Source organism: Castor canadensis, chromosome 1 (assembly GCF_047511655.1).
Source record: "Castor canadensis chromosome 1, mCasCan1.hap1v2, whole genome shotgun sequence".
Classification (NCBI taxonomy): Eukaryota; Metazoa; Chordata; class Mammalia; order Rodentia; family Castoridae; genus Castor; species Castor canadensis.
In genome coordinates, this window is record NC_133386.1 from 205,740,481 (window position 1) to 205,758,582 (window position 18,102).

At 55.9% G+C, this 18,102-nt stretch overlaps 1 protein-coding gene across 4 annotated transcripts in view; it reads left to right on the plus strand.

The window, feature by feature from the left end:
- The window catches only part of Ano1 (anoctamin 1), a 163,837-nt gene that overhangs the window by 101,525 nt on the left and 44,210 nt on the right, over positions 1 to 18,102 (plus strand). For 2 of the 4 annotated variants that reach the window (XM_074050812.1, XM_074050824.1), the window contains 6 exons: positions 835 to 886; positions 3,214 to 3,279; positions 3,741 to 3,796; positions 7,125 to 7,166; positions 12,989 to 13,053; positions 14,119 to 14,253. In XM_074050812.1, the coding sequence (XP_073906913.1) occupies positions 835 to 886; positions 3,214 to 3,279; positions 3,741 to 3,796; positions 7,125 to 7,166; positions 12,989 to 13,053; positions 14,119 to 14,253 (416 nt within the window). The remainder of the gene's footprint in view (positions 1 to 834; positions 887 to 3,213; positions 3,280 to 3,740; positions 3,797 to 7,124; positions 7,167 to 12,988; positions 13,054 to 14,118; positions 14,254 to 18,102) is intronic. The other 2 variants (XM_074050816.1, XM_074050826.1) reach the window with 1 other exon arrangement.

An 18,102-nucleotide genomic window follows, 5' to 3' on the forward strand; every position in this document is an offset into this window, starting at 1 on the left:
CAGGAGATGGGCACCTCCAGCAAAAGGAACAGCCTGGGTGGAGAAGGTTCTGTGTGTGAGAGGACTGCCAGCTGGGGTTGCTGGCAGATGGATACCAAGGCAGGGGCCGCAGGGCTGGGTGGTACAGGCCTGGTGGCCACTGAGGGACACTGGCCTTGCCCAAGTGAGTGGGAGCTACAGAAGCTTTTGAAGGAGCTACAGAAGCTAATGTACTGAAATGGACATTTGCAGGTCAGAGCAGCTTGCTCCCTCCCCATTTTGCAGTTGGTGAAACTGAGGCACAGGGTGGTGATGAATGTACTCAAGATCCCACTGCTTTTAGGAAGACAGACTCCCTGACTGGGGTTCCAGAGGCCACTGGATGAACTATTTCAAGGGGGCGTGGGCCAGAGTGGGATCCAGGGCCCAGAGTGACATGGAGCCTCCATGTACCCCTCCCAGGCTCCTAGAACACTTGGCACTGTCTCCAGGAGGTCCTTGCTTTCGCTCACGTCTCAGCAAAGGGACAGTGAGTGGCCCCCAGGGCCCCCGGCCAACTACAGTGCTGAGTGGCCCACAATTTCCAGGAGGCGCCCATAGCCTTGCACTGTGCCCAGGCTGGTCTGTCCCTCTGAGGAGTGCAGTATGGGGACTCTTCAGATTGCCCTTGCTCACCCAGGGGTCTCAGATCTCCAGCCCTACTGTTCCTAAGCCCAGGGATCCTCCTGCAGAGGCCTACCTGCTGCTCTGGTCAGGAACTTCATCTGGTCAACAAGAGCACAGCCATTGCCCTGCCGCGGGGCCCTCTGGGTAACCACACCCCCCACAACCCCCCTTGTTGTCTCTCTGCAATAGGTCTATGAAATCTTGAAAAGAACGACGTGTACCAAGGCCAAGTACAGCATGGGTAAGGACTTTTTTGGGACTCGAGCTCATGGTGGTTTCCAGTGTACTCATGCCTCTGAATCATCTCTGTGGGAGGTGGGCAGCCAGCTTGGGGTTTTTTAAAGGACCTCAATTTAGGTCTGTGTAATGGTTTCAGACTGAGGGCTGGGCAGCTGCAAGGGGAGGCGTTCCAGGGCCGCAGGCAGGTTTACGGCCCTGCTGAGTGTTTGTGAGCATGTGGACAGGGTCTGCCAACGGTGGTAACCTTGACTCTAGACAGACCAGCAAGGGGCAGTCCAAGGGCTCTGAACCCTTGTAGTCCACCAGAAGGACTCAGGGTCTCACAGGGGCCACAGTCCAAGCAGCTCTTCCAGTCCATTGGAAGAAGCAGCCAGGGTGGTGTGGCCTGTCAAGCCCACAGGTGGCACGAAAGCACCCCATGCTGGGCAGACTGGGCTCCTCCTAACTGGGGTTTTCAGAGTCCCCCAAATACACCTAAGTGGGAACCACTCCCACACAGTCCCTCACCTGCAGCTGAGGCTCAGGTTGCTGTGCTGAAATTTTGCCAAGCTCCTTATGTTTCCTAGTCTTCCTCCTCTGCAAAGCGAGGCCTCTGTCACATGGAGAACCTGTGTGAGGCCCAAGCTGTGGCCACAGGGGACAGAGCAGGTGTGAGAGGAGCCGGAGTCTTCATACAGGCAGGTTCATCCTGCTGCTGCAGCTTCTGCTGAGGAAAGGATGCTGCAGGAAGTACAGTTCAGAGTGGCGGGGGGAGGCCTCGGTGCAGAGACTCCAGGGGACAGGCCAGGGTGCAGGGGGCAGATGATCCTGCCAGGAGTCCAGCAAGATCCTAACCATTGTGACCGAGGTCCAGTACACAGACACCCTTCCAGGCCCCAAATCTCTGAGCCCAAGTGCTGTATCTGTGGGAGTGAAGCCCCATCCAGGGGTCAGGTCAGGAGGAACCCAGGAAGCCTGGCCCCTCGTTCTGGCTCCCTCAGCCATCGAGAAACTCCAGAAAGACAGGTGCTACTGCTCTGCAGGCTGGTGGAGGTGGAGAAAGGAAGCAGGTAAACACAGGGGCTGGGTTTGAAAGTGCTTCTTCAGGTCACAGCTGCCAGAGCAAAGCTTTGGAAGACCACCAGAGGATGGGTGGCGTGGCTCAAGTCTAAGGCTGAATCTGAGACCTCAGTCTCCCCATCGGGTCCCCGCAGGGTCTTCTCCATAGAAATGCGTGTGGTTGCTGTGAGGGCCTGCGGAGTCCAGGGTCTGGGGCTGCTTGGGTCATTCCTGGGGTATAGGGGTCTGTGTGGGTGTCCACAAGGATCCTGGCAGGGCTGGCTCCCTGTTGCTAGGGATAGAGGACAGAGATCGAGGTGACTTCTCTGCTGCCCCCGCTTCACACAGTTGGTGGGGGAATGACGGGTTCCCTTCCCCCACAGGACTCTTCTTCTTGGGCTCCCTGCCCGTCAGGGCTTATATCTTAGGGGAAAGAAACAAATACTAAGTGAAGAGATAAACCAGACCGTGATCTTAAGGGAGGAGGGAGGCTGGGGGTTTAAGAAATTTAGGATCCACAGCCAGGAAAGGCCTTTGTGATGAGGGGACATTTGGGCAGAGACTTGAAGAAAGTGGGGAACAAGCCTACCAGACACAGCAAGGCCCTGTGGCAGGTCCACCCTGGGAGCGAGCTGGAAAGGGTGAGGAGGCCGCAGGCTTGGCCCTGACCCTACGTCCACTTCTTACGGCAGATGAACAGATGGACTCTTCATTTCTCTGCGTGGTTTCGGTCACAGGCTCCTTTCTTCTCTAGTTGTGAGCCTGAGCGTCCCTCAGAGCCCCTGACCATCTCTGACCACTGACTGGGGAGATGGTCCCTTTTTAAGGCGTTCCCAGGAGGTCCTTTCCCACTGGTGTCAAGCAGAGTCACCGAGGCCAAGCTGCCAGGCTGCGGTGAACGTCCAGTACACTTAGAAAGTGGTGTTAGGCCAGAGAATCATGAGCAGCAGGGGTTCATGGAAACCCCTCTGTGGTGCTGGTCCCCCTCCACATACACCCCCGCCTTGTGTCAGATGAAGGTCCCAGGACCTGCTTGGCCATGCCCGGCCCTGACTCTCCTGCCCCAACTCCAGTACCGACTTCTGGGGCTGGGCACGCTGTCCACCTGTCAGCAGGTGCAGGCCTGGTTATTTTTGTAATGTGCCAGCGCAGGTCCTGGGGCCAGCAAAGCAAGACCAGGCCTCCTCCTGCTGCCCCGTGAGCTCCTCACCCCCCACCAGCTCTGTCCCCCAAATTCAGCTTTGGTCCTTCCAGGCCCTTCCAGGTAACTAATAGCCAATGTGTAAACAGGGCAAGGAGAGGGAAGAAGGAAGGACCCTGCCCTTTTAAGTAAAAGTTGGAAGTGTGGGAAGTACGGTAAGTGTGGGGCCTCCCTTCTGCTTTTCCAATCAACCTAGAGCCTAATTCCAAATTGTGTGTGTGTTCTGACACCATCGGTTTCCCATCCGCGCATTTTCTCGTGATTCAGCCTTCTAACCCCTCGCATCCACCTCTCCAGTCTGCAGGCTTGCCCTCAGGCAGGCGGGGGTAGCTGGTGCATCGGAAGTCTGGGGCTGCTGCTCGCACCTCCTTCCTCCCTGGCGGTAGTTCCTCTTGGGGTCTCCTCTGTGTCTTCCTAGCTCTGCCAATCGATAACTCACCCCTCCGCGTCCTACCCTGGGAAGAACCCCAGAAAGGTGGCCGGGCTCTGGGTAGCCAGGTGCGTTTGACTTTGAGCAAACTCCCCCGTGATTGGGGTTGCCCTGTGACCGCTCTGACTTCCAAGTGGGGGACCAGAGACCTGTCTGACCCATAATCTCTCTCCCTCTGTTTTGAAGGCATCACCAGCCTGCTGGCCAATGGCGTGTACTCGGCTGCATACCCACTGCATGATGTGAGTAACCTTGACACACACTTTATCTCTGCAGTCACTGACCCCCGAATCCCCGCAGGCCACGCCCCCCCCCCCCCCCCAGGGAGCTCCCTGTGGTCATGGCTTCCTGTTTGGCTTCTCTAGAAATGTCAGCCTCACACAGGTCTCTCCTGTTCCCCCATGCGAGGCCGTCTCTGCTGGCAGAACAATCCCGCCGAGACAGGGGTGTTTGTGGCAGACACTGTGCCCAGTCGATCTGCACCTCACAGCCAGCTGGTCCACATGTTTTCCCTGGCTCCCGCCCCCCCACCCTGGGCTCTGGCAGCGACTGGGGTGCTGTGTGTAGCCATTTCTACAGAGCAAGAGGCCAGCTTCCTGCAATGGATCTCCAAATCCCACTGGTCTCCCCCAGACAAATATAGTCATGGCCATGGCTTGGAGTGGAGAGAGAGGCATGATTGTCTCCATGGAAACCGGGGCCAGAGCTCAGCAGGGCACTGAGATCAGGCTATGGGGCCTGAGCAGTGTGGGAACCCCAGACAGAAGATCTCTGGAACTTTCCAAATGGGCTTTACTACAGAGACTAGGAGCCCAGAAGCAGGAGAGAGAGAGGACAGGCCCAAGAGTCCAGGGACCAGGATTACCATCCCAGCCACTCCTTTTGGCCTCAAGCAGGGTCAGTCCCTTGAGTTGGTCTCCCTGAGCCTCAGTGTCCCCATCTGTGGGTCAAGACTTATGCCTTGCACTATCTAATCCTCAGCGCAGCAGAGGGTAACAGAGCAAATGCAATCAGAAAAGGGCTAAGAGGCAAAATTGAAACAAGGCGGTGTGGGAACAGCGCCCGGCATTCCACGCAGAGGACAGGCCAGCCAGAGAAAGATGCTTGTCTCATCTGCTACTTGTCCTCGTCACCTCCCCCAGTGGGCCTTCTCCACACTGTAGGGCCAGGGATTTGGGGTGACCTGACCCAGCTTCCCTACTTTGTGCTTTCACCCATGCTGCAATGCCTGCCTGCAGCACTGCTCACTGTCCCCCTCCCCAGGAGACAGAGCGTCCATACCAAGCTGCACAGGTGACTTCTTCCGTCCTCAGCTGGGCTGCCGATGCCCTTATCCCACAGAGGTGCCACTGTGTGGCCACCTTTCGGTGTACATGGTGGCTCACTCACAAAACCCTAGCACTCTGCACTTAGTGCTCAATAAACACAGTGTGGGTTTGAGTCACTTTGAGTCTGGTTGCCTGGGGAGGGACCTGTTGTCTTGTCAATGTTCCAAACACAGGGTTCAGACCCCAGGTCCTCACGGTGCTCCCACCTCCTTCCACTGTCCACCTCCCAGATCCAGTGCTATCCAGTGCTGCCCATGACCTCAGAGCAGCAGTCTAGAGCCCCATCTGCCCGGCTCGGCCTTCCCGCTGGTAATCCCTGGGGAGAAGTTGGGGCACAGAAGCCAGAATGTTTCAGGGCCTCCTGTCCACTTTGAATCAGCCTTTGAGTCTTAAAAGGAAAGGGAGCAACATCCCCAGAACCTCCTGTGTGCAGCGCACTGTGTTTAGTGGAAACTTTGTCTCATTTAATACGGTGCAGACACGGAGATCAGAGAGGTTTAGTAATTTACCTGACGTCACAGTCCCTGTAGGGGAACCGGGGACAAAAATAATTGCTAATGGTCACTATGCTACTTTATCCCCCCAACCCCCACCTCCTGCTTTTCACAGCCACCTCTGTCCTAGAAGTTGATTCTGTTGACTGCCTGATTGGGTGGGTTCAAGACTCCCCAGTCCACCATGCCCGTGGTGGGATGCCCATCCCATCTCGGAGAACCGACGTGTAAGAAATGTCACATGCCCTTACACAGCCACACGGGAGGCTGCAATGTGAGACTGGTTCCCATGTTAAAAGGTGGGGAAACTGAGGCTTGCAGAACTCAGGTGGCTTGCCCAGGGCACTCAGCCAAGAGAGCAGAGTCTGGGACCTCTAGATTGTGGCTCCCAATGTCTTTAGGAAATAAGGAATCTTCCATCCATAAATTTTCTGTAACGAACGAAGGACACCACCCCACCCCCCGCCCCCGTTAAGTATCCGATGGTTGGCCTTGTCCCTCTGAAGGAAACCACGTGCGGCCCACGCGGCTGAACAGAGAGCACAGTGGAGGGACCTCCAGCTGACCTCAGCGAGGGCTTAGTGGCTCTTCACTGCGTGCCATGCCATACTCGCTTTATTCACCTTTGCCTACTCTGTCTTCCTCCCCATTAAGCTGTGCTGCTGCATCAGTGCTGCTGGCCTCTGTGTGGCCTGTAGCATCCTCACCCCCCTTCTGTCCCTTGCTTACTGTGGTCATTCATTCATTCAACAAGAATCTCTCTCGGACCAGGTGCCGTTGGCTATTGTCAACCAGATATCCAATGTTAGTTAGCATTGTGTGCTGAGTACGAGTCACATGTTCTGAGCGAGACCCTGCTGAGGTCTCCTGTAATTAGAGGGTGTCAGTGTACAGAAAGGACTTGACATTTCTGTTGGCTACTCAATGGCTTTCTGGCTTCCTTCTTAGTTGGCATCTGCTCCCTGAGGTCACCATCAAACAGACCTCTGGCATAAATGAACTACTCCTGGAATCGTGTGACTGTGCCATTCATGAAGCAGTGGGTGACCTGGGGGTCGGGCCTGGGTGGGTGAGGGATCCCTGGAGACAGGAGGAGGCAGGCCAGGCCACCACGGAGCACCTCCACCCACAGACCCCACACTGGGCTGCCTGTTTGAGGACAAGGCCAGGTCTTTCCTGCTGTCAAGGGGTCAGGAAGGGTATCCACCGGGCCACTCTCAAGACCAGTGGACGGGGCACGGCCAGCCCTGCCCCAACTGGGCAGAGCCTCTCTCCCTGTTCTTCCTTGGTTATTGTGTCAACCTTTGATATTTTGGACTCACTTCCAACTTTTAGAACCTTCTCTCCATTTGTATTTAGAAGCCTGGGTGTGAGTCCCAGGTCTGACCGCAGCTATGTGTAAAGAAAGACGTGTTGGGATCCCAGTGTAGATGTCTCTTGTGAAACGGGGCGGGGGGGGGCCTCCCTAGATGGGTGGGCTCAGGGACAAGACATGAGCACACGCTCATCCTACATGACGCTACCTACAAGGCACTTCTCATCGGTCAAAGAGGGACGCTACCTACAAGGCACTTCTCATCGGTCAAAGAGGGACACCTGGTCGACCTTCATCCTCTGCGTGAAAGTTTGTCCCAGAACCCTCTTCATCTGTGTCACTGAGGGCTGCTGGAGTTTGTGTCTCAAATGCTATGAGTTTAAGCTGCTGGGGAGGCAGCACTCGGTGACCAAACTCTCCTTTTCTTTAACAGGGAGACTACAAAGGTGAAAACATCAAGTTCAACGACAGAAGAGTAAGTTGACGTGGAGCAGAACTGAAGGCGCCGTCAGGATGCTGGGGTCTGCTGGGGTCGGGTGGACTGTGTGAGATGAGGGGGTCCCAGCAGAGGCAGGAGCATGGTCCACTTGCCCTTGGGGGGTCTCCCTGAAGGAGCTGAGAGATAGCCACTCGTGGTGCCATTACTTCCCCTCCCACACTCGGGAGACAAGCGTGATTGTGAACATGTGGAGGAGAGGAGACTGTGCCTTCCACACCCGTCCCCTTCCTCCACCAAATCCGGCTGCAGTCTATTCTGGGCTCACTGGGGCAGCCTGAGCCAGCCATGACTGCCACCGTTGAAGGGGCACTTGGCTTAGCCTCACATTCACCCAGGACAGATAAACTCAGGAGCCACAGGGGCACCAGAGCCCCAGTCCCCAACAGCAGGGGTCCCTACTCCTCCCACCCAGGCTCTTCAGGAAGTCCCCCACCTCCTCTGTGAGCCTATCCCTTAAGCCATTTGCTCTTTGTGCTCCATAGTCAGGAAGGTTCTTTCGTGGCCTCCAGCGCCCATGCCCACAGCCCACACCAGCCTCTCCCCTGGCATCCACGTCAGCCTTTCTCTGTTCCCCAAACAAACCCAGGCCTCCCTCTTGGGGACGGCCCTCCATGGACCCCACTGGTTCCACCTCTTACCGCTCCCCTCACTGGTCCTTCCAGAGGTGGCAGGGGGGGAGTCTCCCTTGGGAGCCTCACAATGGTGGCCTGGTCCCAAATCCTGGCGTGGGTGGAATGTTCATTTTTAGCCTCCCTCCAGCCCCATACTTGTTTTGAAGTCTTTGGTACTTGATAAAACTTGCCCGCCTAGGAATCCAATGAAGATGCTATCTGATTTAGCACAAAAATTACATATTTGGTTATTTTTAGTGTAACATCTGGCATCTGTCTGGGACCCGTGACTTGCAGAATGTCCCCATCCAATCCCAATGGAGAAGCACTGTCCCCTCCATGGGCCTTTCTGACCACTCTGGCCTTAAAGTCCACTCTCTGTTCCCCACACCCCTGCCTTCCCCATGGACACAAGCTACCCGCTGATGGCTGGACTCCATCTTCTGGATCACAGGCCCCTCTACCCCAATTCCCCACTCCCCCCACCCCACCCCAAGCTTCAGCCACGCTGGCTGCCTTTCTAGTCTTGAGTCTACTTGGGTCATGGTTACATTGGTGCAGGACAGTCTCATTCAGAATTATTCAAAAAATATTTACTGGGCTCTTCTGTGTGCCAGGTCCAGCCAACACAGCTCCAGGGTGTTCAAGCCCAGTCACTTTGTCTTCCTCCAATGTGCCTCTCCCTGCCCCCGATTTAGTGTCCCAGCTAGTCAGAGAGTAATGATGCCAGTTAAGGGAGGGAGGGAGGTGGGAGAGAAGGAGGGAGGGAGGAGGAAGGAAGGAGGATTGGGTCTGTGGGTGAATGGAAGGATGGATGGATGTATAAATGGAAAGATGGATGGATGGATGAGTAGGAATGGATGGGAAGAAAGTCAGATAAGTGTTTTGGTCCTAACTCAGAGCCTTGGAGAACTTCTCACTCTCTCAGCATGGCTCCATTTTAGGTGACTTGGGTCTGAAAATTTTGCCTTTCCTATAACAAAGCCTATGGCTTCTCTCTGACTGCTCTGTGACTGGCTGGCGCCTGGGTGCCTGGCCTTGAGTACCTCACAGGCATAAGAGAAACAGCAAAGGATGTTTTCCCATGCTGAGCTGGAGGTGGGACAGTGGTATCTAAGCAAGTGACAGGTCTGGGTGGAGACTGAGTGCAGGCTAGCCATCGACCTGGTGATGGGATCGCAAACACTGGGGTCCCATAGCCAGCACCCCTCCCATGGGCAAGCTTAGACCTACATAGAACTAAAGGCTGGTTGAGCACCGGGCTCCCTGAGGCCTACAGAGGTGACCTGGTGGAGAGCTTCTGGGTCCTGCTGCCAGAGCCCCTCAGAGACGAGGCTATGTGGGGTCCCATGGAGCAGGGAACAGCTAGACCTCTAAGAAGGGACTTGCTGGGGGCATGGCGTTGGGCTGAGGTCACCCTACCCCTGTGCTGAACTGGAAGCCACAGGACCAACCGGTCATTCATTCATTCATTCATTCAGCAATCATTCCTGAAATGCTATACTGTGCTCTGGGTCGGTTCTAGGTCAGCACTGCAGCATCCTCACGGAATGAGGACCAGCTAAACCTGGTCCTCTATTCTAGGGGGCTGCAAGGGCAAGACATCCACTCACAAGGGACTGAATCAGTACCATGAGGGGCCTGCCTGGCCAGGCGTCCAGAGAGAGATCCAGGCTGGAGATACTGTGGGCTGAGCCAGGATCCTTCGAGGTGCAGAGTTGGAAGGCTTCAGTCACTGTGGCTGGAGCTATAGACCCTGGACTGATTCGATTCTCAGTCCACCCAGCCTAGGCCTGACTCCTCCCCGCTCACCAAGACTAAGGTGCATCCCTGGCCTCCTGCCCGTGGTGACGGGGAAGCCTCTCTGTGATTTCTCAGCCTGACGGCACAGGGCGTGATGTTCTCTTGGCAGGAAGAAAAGTCCGCCAAGTCGGGTGGTTTATGTAGAAACTGGGGCTGCCTCCATCGGCCACCTCCATCAGGACGGTATGGGCCTGCTGAGGCTGTGCAGGTCAGCTGGACCCTGTGACTCGGTGACCACGTGACATGGCTGTGTCCTCGTGAGCGTGTCTCAGGGTGACCTCGTGATGTGGCCATGTGCTCGTGAGGGCATCTCAGGTGCTTCTCTTCCTACATCCTTATGCCTCCTCTAGTGTAGGCTTTGTCCTCTCTCCGTCTGTCTCTGTCCCTGTGTCTGTCTCTTGCTATCTCTGTTCCTGATGTCTTCATCTCTCCCTCCCTGTCTCTAACCAATGCCTCTGTGTCCAGCTACAGTTTCTGTGTCCCTCTCTCTGTCTCTTTCTCCCTCCCTCTCCCCAATGGCAGCTCCATTCTCCTCTCCCTCCCTTTACAGCCTCCCCCTCCTCTGATGCACCCCCAGCTTGTCTGGGAGGAGGTTTCCAGGTCGGTGCTGGCTGCTTCACCCCTGGGGTATGGCACACCTCACCATCTTTCCCAGGGAACCTCTGGCCTTTTTGTCATGGTCTGTGTGACCAGACACACAGATGCTGCACAGGAGCCCACTTGTGCAAATCACGCCAGCATGCAGTGGCCTGGGAGGAAGGACGGTGCTCCTCGCCCCTCAGTGCCAAGTAGGGGCCGGGGAGGGTCTTCCAGGAAGCTCCCCCACCACCCTGCTCAGCAGAGCCAACACGCTGGTCAGGTTCCTCCCCAGTGGCCAGCCTGGCTAGAGTTCTTTCAGAACCTAGAATCCCGAGAGTGCATCTTATCTATGACTCTAATGGGATCTTAAAGAAAAAGTCGCTCTGTGCAGAACAGGAGAGGCAAAACCCAGGGTTTCCACAGCAAGGCTTGCTCCCAGCTGATGGAGAATGCATATTGCTTTCCTAAGTTGCTGCTCTTTTGTTGTCGGTGTTTTGAGACAGGGTCTCCCTACGTAACCAAGGCCAGCCTGGAACTCGCCATCCTCCTGCCTCAGCCTCCAAGGTGCTGAGGTTACAGGCGTGTGCCACCATGCCAAGCTTCTGCCCTGCTTTCTAAAGGTGACTGTTGACTGTGGATGAGGCCCAGCACTTACGCTCTCTCGGGTATTTCTCAGAGCTACAGGAGGAGCTCCAGAAAGTGAGAAACCCTTTGGGGGCAGCTGGCTGAGTGGCTCTCTGGTGTGGAGACAGGGCCTCCATGGGCTGCCTCCACAACTCTAATCATCAAGACTCCTTTGAAGGAATCTTTGCCTATCAGCTCTGGAGCTTGGGGATCAGTAGTGGAGAGGATCTTAGGCAGCTCGGGTGCCATAGCCAAATACCTCCAGCCAGCAGACTTGAATTGTCTCACAGTTCTGGAGGTCAAGGTCAAGGTGCTGGCCTCTTGGGCTCCTAGTGAGTTTGTCTTCACAGCTTGCAGACAGCCATCTTCTTGCCACATCCTCACGTGGCAGGAGAGCCTCTTCTTACAGGACCCTAGTCCTAGAGTCAAGGCCCCACCTTCATGACCTCATGTAACCCCAGTCTCTTCCCAAAAGGCCCCATCTCTCAGTGTAGTCACCTGGGGATACAGACTCCAAGTATGAGTTTGGGGGTACATACGTATTCAGTCCCTAGCAGAGAGGACCTGGGTGATGGTTTCATGTCTCCACAATAGGATCTGAGTATAGGAGCCCCTGCCCCCATTTTTAAATGTGGACATGGAGGGAAGAGGATGCACACCAAGCCACAGCAGAAGAGGCTGGGACCAGTGTGAAGTCCACAAGGCAGTCCCCAGCCCTGCCTCCTCCCCGTTCCTCTCCCGAGGGAGCAGGGAAGGGATAACCCAGGACCATATGGTCTCGACCTGCTGTGCCACAAAAGAAGGGCTCTCAGGGCTCCTGTGTCCCCCTGGTGAGGTGTGTGGGGCTGGACACAGCTCTGGGTGCCTCCCACTGCTGGTGGCAGCCCCAAGGACTCTTGGGGTCACCTTCCTCCTATTGTGTGCATTTCTGGGGCAACTCCAGCCCTCACTGGCTCCTCTGGTCCTGCTCAAGGTGACTGTGAGGTACACAGCAGCCTGGCTCCCCTCTGATCAGCAGGGTGACCTTTGGCAAGTCACCTGCAAACTGTGGGTGAGGCCAACAGCTCTGGGGGGGCTGCACAGTGGCCGTGGCCCCTTGTGGATTTCAGGAGTTTTCCCTCCATGTGCATGATTGGGGAGGGTGGGGATGGTCTCTGGGGGCTTCTCCCTATCTGTTAGTTGGGGTCTATGTATATATCAGTCCCCCGTATTACCTCCACAAAAGATGCTTGGACGCCTCCCACTCCATTGCCCGCCCTCCAGGGCCTGGGAGAAAAAGTCCTAGAAACACTGAAAAGACTCCACTCTCTATCCATGACTTTGAACTCTCAACTTGGGAGGTGACTAAGTCCAGTGGAGCTTAGAGCTGAGGAGAGGGGTACCCAAGCTCCCCTCTGACAAGCAGCTGCTCCAGGTCCTCAGTCAGCTACCAGACCCTTGGCTCCCTGCGTCGTCCCCTCCCTAGTGGCCTTGCAGCTGAAGGTGTAATGTGAGCAAAGGTTGGTGACCCATTAACTACTCGTGTGCATGGAGTTCTGGTGACCAGCAGTCCCACACACGTCTCCCCCAGGAGACCCCTCCCTGTTCACACAATCCACCAACCTCATTACCATCCCTGCCTGTAGCCCGGGGCCAGCATGGCACGTGCGCCTTCATTTATTTCACTGAGTGCTGCTAATCAGGCAGCCTATCCCCAGAGAGAAACCTCCAGCTATCTTTGCATCCCATGAGATTTGATTTTTAATTTTGCCATTGATATTTCTCTGCTCAAACTGGTGATTTGATGTCTTTTATAAAGAATGGGTTTGGGCTGGGGGTACAGCTCAATGGTAGAGGCCTGAGTTCCATTCCCTAGCGCAAAAAAAAAAAAAAATGGTTTAACATACCCAAAAGATTGAAAATCCTGAATGCATCACAATGTCAGGCGTTGTCCTGACCTAATCACAAAGAGCTGGGATTCCACAGCCTGCCAGAAGCATCTTTCCCATCCTCTGCACCCTGAAATGCAGGCTCACTCTGGCCAGTATACAGCCAAACTCTTGATAAGCATTTGTTGAATGGAGGAATGAATGAATGAATGAATATGTGTTGGGGGTGGGTTAGGCCCCAGCTGCTCTGTGTCCTGGGGAGCAGCCTTGGCGAGTGACACCTTCACCAGCTCCACACCCTTTCTCTCTCCAGCTCCTGTACGAGGAGTGGGCAAGCTATGGGGTCTTCTACAAGTACCAGCCCATTGATCTGGTCAGGTACGTGGGTCCCAGTCTGGCTTTACCTGTCTGGCAGAGGCTGTGGGAAGTCGGGCCCTGGGTGGATGTACGTCGGGTGCAATCACTGTGTGTCACAACGATTTGAATGCTCAGCTACCTGGAACCTGTTTAAACTTGAAGGCTGTGTGGGAGCATCCAGGTCTCCCTGTGTTCAGCAACCCTGCCAGATTATTCACGTCTGCTAAAGGATGGGCCTTCCAGACTCGTTCACATCTCATCCTGAATCCACCGCAGCCCGGCTGGGCGGGGAGGTTGCCAAGGGTTCCTGCTTTGTGGTATTGAGGGGAAAATTAAAGCAGATCCGAAGTGTGTAGGAATTTGTAAGAGGTTCAAGAGAACCCAGTGCCCTGAGGCAGGAAGGAGGGCCAACCAGCTTGGGCAACGGGTCATGCAGGGACTTGCAGACCAGGTTCTGGCCCACAAAAAGCCATTTCAGCCATTTAAGTTCCAACACATTTTAGAGAGAAATGACTGGTTCCCCTGGCATCTCTGTCCTCACCAAGGTTCACTGCAGTCCTTACACTGAACAGACTTGGGATGTAGTCAACAACCTTAGGTATACACTACCCCCCACCCACCAAGTGTGTGCTGCCTCCTCAGGACACGGGAGAAGTGAGCTGGGCGTGTGATGGTGGGGCACACCTGTAGTTCCAGCACTTGGGAGGCTGAGGCAGGAGCATCAGTCTCAAAAACAAGTATTTGTAAAGAGAAAAGTGAGCAGGGCGTGGTGGCACACATCTGTAATCCCAGATACTCAGGAGGTGGGGGTAGGAGGACTGTGGTCCAGAATGGCCTGGGCAAAAAAGCACATGACTATCTGAGAAATAACTAAAGCAAAAAGGTCTGGGAGCGTGGCTCAAGTGGAAGGGCATCTCGCAAGAGCGAGACCCAGAGTCCAAACCCCAAAAGAGAGAGAGAAAAGTACAGAAAGAGCAAAGTACTCAGGGACCTGACATGTCTTAGAGCCCCACTCCTCTAGCACAGTGACAAGTTTCCCGTGGTCTGGGGTGGGACTAAGCTTGTCCCCGTTTGCGTGTGCCGCAGGAAGTACTTCGGGGAGAAGATCGGTCTGTATTTCGCCTGGCTGGGTGCGTACACCCAGATGCTCATCCCCGCGTCAATCGTGGGCATCATCGTCTTCCTCTATGGCTGCGCCACTGTGGACCAAAACATCCCCAGGTAGGTGGCGACCCCACCTGTACCAGGCACAACCTCCCCTATGACAGGGACAGAACTCATTAGGACTCTGGCCCACACACGGCCATGCCGGCAGAAACCCCCAGCAAGGCCGGGCTGTGGGGACGGAATGCTCACACTCCAGAGCTTAACTGCGGTCTCCAGGTGGGCTTCCTTCCGGGAAGGGTGGTCCTGGAGCAGGTTTCATGGTGGAGGGAAGATGTCAAACACTGGGCCTGTTGTCATGCTTTGAAGGGTTTTTTGTTGCTGTTGTCTGCTTGGTCATTATACAAAGAGGACACTCCCGGCTCCGTTGTGCGGTTAAGGTTGGTGGGAGTGGGCAGTGGACTCTACCTGCTGAGCCTTCTGCATGGTGTCCTCCTGTCCCCAGGCTGGAGAAAATCTTTCAGGAATGGCCAGTGACGGTGCCCCACAGTGAACCCAGTCTGTGCTTAGCTCCCGTGTGCCTTCTGCTGGACGCCACGCGAGATCACACGTAGGGAGGCCTTGGGACATGGCCAAGACCCCAGAGGCAGCCCAGCCTCACTGAGCAGGCTGTTCTCCCAGGCAGCACTTCATCCCCTCCCGCATCAATGGCTAAGGCCAGCCCAGAGATGAGGGTGTCGTGTGCTCGCGTCCCCAGGCCGGAGCGTGGTAGGTCCAGATGCCGAGGGGCCTCCAGCGTCTGTCAGGGCCTGCTGTGCCCTGAGCACTCTGCCAGGGCACTGAGGCCCTGCGGGCCATCTGACCCCGTGCTGCCTTGTGGGAGCTTTCGGTGTCAGAAGTCCTAGTGCGTCAGCTCCGGGACTTGCTAATGACGCCACGTGCACCACAGTTCCGGCCAGTAAAGAGGCCTTGAGCCTTAAGGCTGGTGAAGAGGTGGCTCCCGGAAGCCCGGAAGACCACATCTGGTCCAATTCTTGTTGAAGTGATGCTTTCCTATGTGAACTGCCTCTCAAATATCCCACCCATCTGGAACCTTCCCCCTCCTTCCTCCAGTGTCATTTCTGTCCTCGCGGAGGAAAGCGAGTTCTTTTCTTTGCTGTATGATAGAAGGTCCCTGTGCCACTGTGGGAACGATCAAAGCAGCCCAGACTTGGGGGACGCTACGGCAGGCTTTTGTCTGCAAGAGCTCAAAGCCTGAGGGCGATGGCAAGTGAAAGGTGGTGAGGCTCCCCAAAGTGCCCCTGGAAGAAGCCTAGGAAGTCCCCGTCTCCTCCTTCCTGAATGGAGGGGGCTGTGCCAGCCCAGGCTGCGGACTCCCCAAGAAAGGGCACCAAGATCCCCTGTCTGCCTGCCCGAGACCAAGGTCAGAAAAGCAAACAGCAGCTACTCAGAGACCCAAGCAAAGCCACTGTCCTGATCTGTCACAACCGTGGGGTCTGTCCCAACCCTAGCCTCTGTCCCATTCCCAGCCGCTGTCCCAGTTGGTACCTCGGATGGAAGCAGGAGGCGTGTGGTCCCCTGGAGCCCATCCAGCCAGGCTAAGCATGCAGGAGGCCCCATGGCCAGCACAGTGCTGCCCAACCCCCATGCTCTCTAAAGAATGGCACTTCTTGCTCCTTCTCTGTATTTTGGCCCAGTTTAGGCATCAGAAAAAGGCTTTTTGTCTGGCTGGTGGCCTTTACACTGGAAGCTGAGGCTGGCAGACAGCAGGGCTGGGACACGCCATGGGGCCCCCGGGCAGGCAGACAGAGGGGTGCCTTGGCCCTCCCTGCCCCGAGGCCACCCCCCAGGCCTCCAGGCCCCCACCCCCATGCAGGGGGAGTTGCTGTGGGCCTAAGACAACTGGTGGCCTTCTGCCCACCAGTTCCCCGGAGCAGGGCTCAGGCCACTCACAGAGGGCACATCTTGTCCCCTCTGCTCCCTGGAGAGGACCCAGAAGAGTGATGCCTGGTGAGGGGCAAGAGGTGGACCCCACAGGTGGGCTCCTGGGCTCCTGTTGAAGTTGGTACAGTTTTGGGGTGCTGGGTCCCTCCCACAATGACAGTAATGGTGGTGACTGTGAGGCTGATTGCAAGGACTGTCACACATGCTGCTGCCTCATCCTCCTGACGCCCCAACAGCACGGTGCTCCTCGTTATCAGAACCCCACTCCACAGATGGGAAAGCTAGAGCAGCTGGGTTCCAGGCCCGAAGCCCCGCTCTGCAGTCCCACGGTCAGGTCCAGCCACTGTTCCCAGCACGCCAAATACGGGGGCGAGCGGTGGTGAAGGCAGAGGGGGCTTATGACCCGGCATGGCTCAGCGTGGGAGGAGGCAGAGCAAGTGCTCAACCCACTTTCTGGGTACTGACGTGAGCTTTGGGTTTAATAGAGGAGGTTTGGGGCAGGGGCAAGAGGAATGCAATTTCCTGATTCATCTCAGTTCTGCTTCCTCCGCTCACCGCTGCCACCGCTGGAGGACAGCGACTCGGTTCCCACCAGATGACTGCTGCCCAGGGTGCACCCTCCCCGTCTTGGGTCATTGTCTTCACTGGGGGGTGTTCTGTCCTGCGAGGCACTGCTGATCCTTTTCTTGAGTTACTTTTGGTCCTTTGTCACAAATATGTTACCAGTCAGTCTGATCCTTCATGGAATCCAAGGTGACTTCAGACTCAGTCACCTCGAGTAAAAGAGAGAGACTCAGCGTAAAGGAGACGGGTGGAAAGTGCAGGCGGGGGCCCAGCTTTTCTCCTGTTTCCAGTTATCCTGTGTGCCCAGGTGAGGAGACAGTGCTTTTGGCAAAAATAAGTCCCTGTCTTAGAGTGATGCAGAAGGACTTAGAGTCGCCCGCCCAAAGCCACCTGAAGTTCAAGCCCAGAGCAGCTGGCTCTGGAGCACACATTGTCCTGCAGGCAGGTGCCTGACCCTCCTCCCCCCACGCACGCACGCACGCACGCGCACACACGTCCCGGAGCTCCGTGACAGCGACCTTGGCTGACGTTCACACTTCCTCATCTCCCCGAGTCCCAGGTCCTCACGGCCCCTGGCGCTCACAAAATGGCACATGCAGTTTTTAAGGAAATGTCTAGCTGCTGAGGGAGGAGAGCTGAGCCGGGTGCCCTCCGTGCTGGGCACAGGGGAGGACCACCCCGTGGGCCAGACATGAGCTGGCCCATGAGTTCACATTCATTCAGAAATCTAAAAAACAAAACAAAGCCCAAAAGCACCTGCTTCAGTTTCCCTCACCTCCCCATACGGCCGCCTGACCTCTGGGAATGAGCGCTGCAGCCTGGGTGACTTTACATAGATCAGGGTCTGTTCCAAGTTCACAGGAAGAAGAGTTCAAGGCCAGCAGTAGCCAGAAGAGCTGTATTCTGGCCCCCATCTCATTTTCCAGAAGGAAAAACTGAGTCTGGACCTAGAGAACGTGGCCAGGGTTACAGAGTGTAGGACAGATGAGCAAGGACCCAGCCCAGGTGCCCCATCTCAACAGGGATCCCTGTGGCCCTTGAAGGCCATTCCTGCAAAGGCTTTGAAGATTCAGAGACCAGGGTTCCATTCCCTCTGTGCTGTGTGGCGCTAAAGAAATTGCTTTCCCTCTCTGGGCTCCTTTCTCCATCTGTGAAGGTGGGATTAAACTACTGTAGGCCCCAGTACTGGTCCAGGCCAGGTGGACACTCGTGCTGGCCAGGTCTCAGTATGACACCTAGGTGTCCAGGTGACCATGGCTCAATGCCAGATTTTCAGGGCAAGTGCCCAGCTCAGCCTGGGGCCTGGCCTGCAGCAAGGGTGCAGAAAGAGCCTGAGTTCTTTTTCTTTTTTTGGGTTTGAACTCAGGGCCTCCTGCTTGCTAGGCTTGAGCCACGTCCCCCAGCCCCTTTTGCTTTGGTTATTTTTCAAATAAAGTCTAGTTTTTGCGCAGGCCAGCT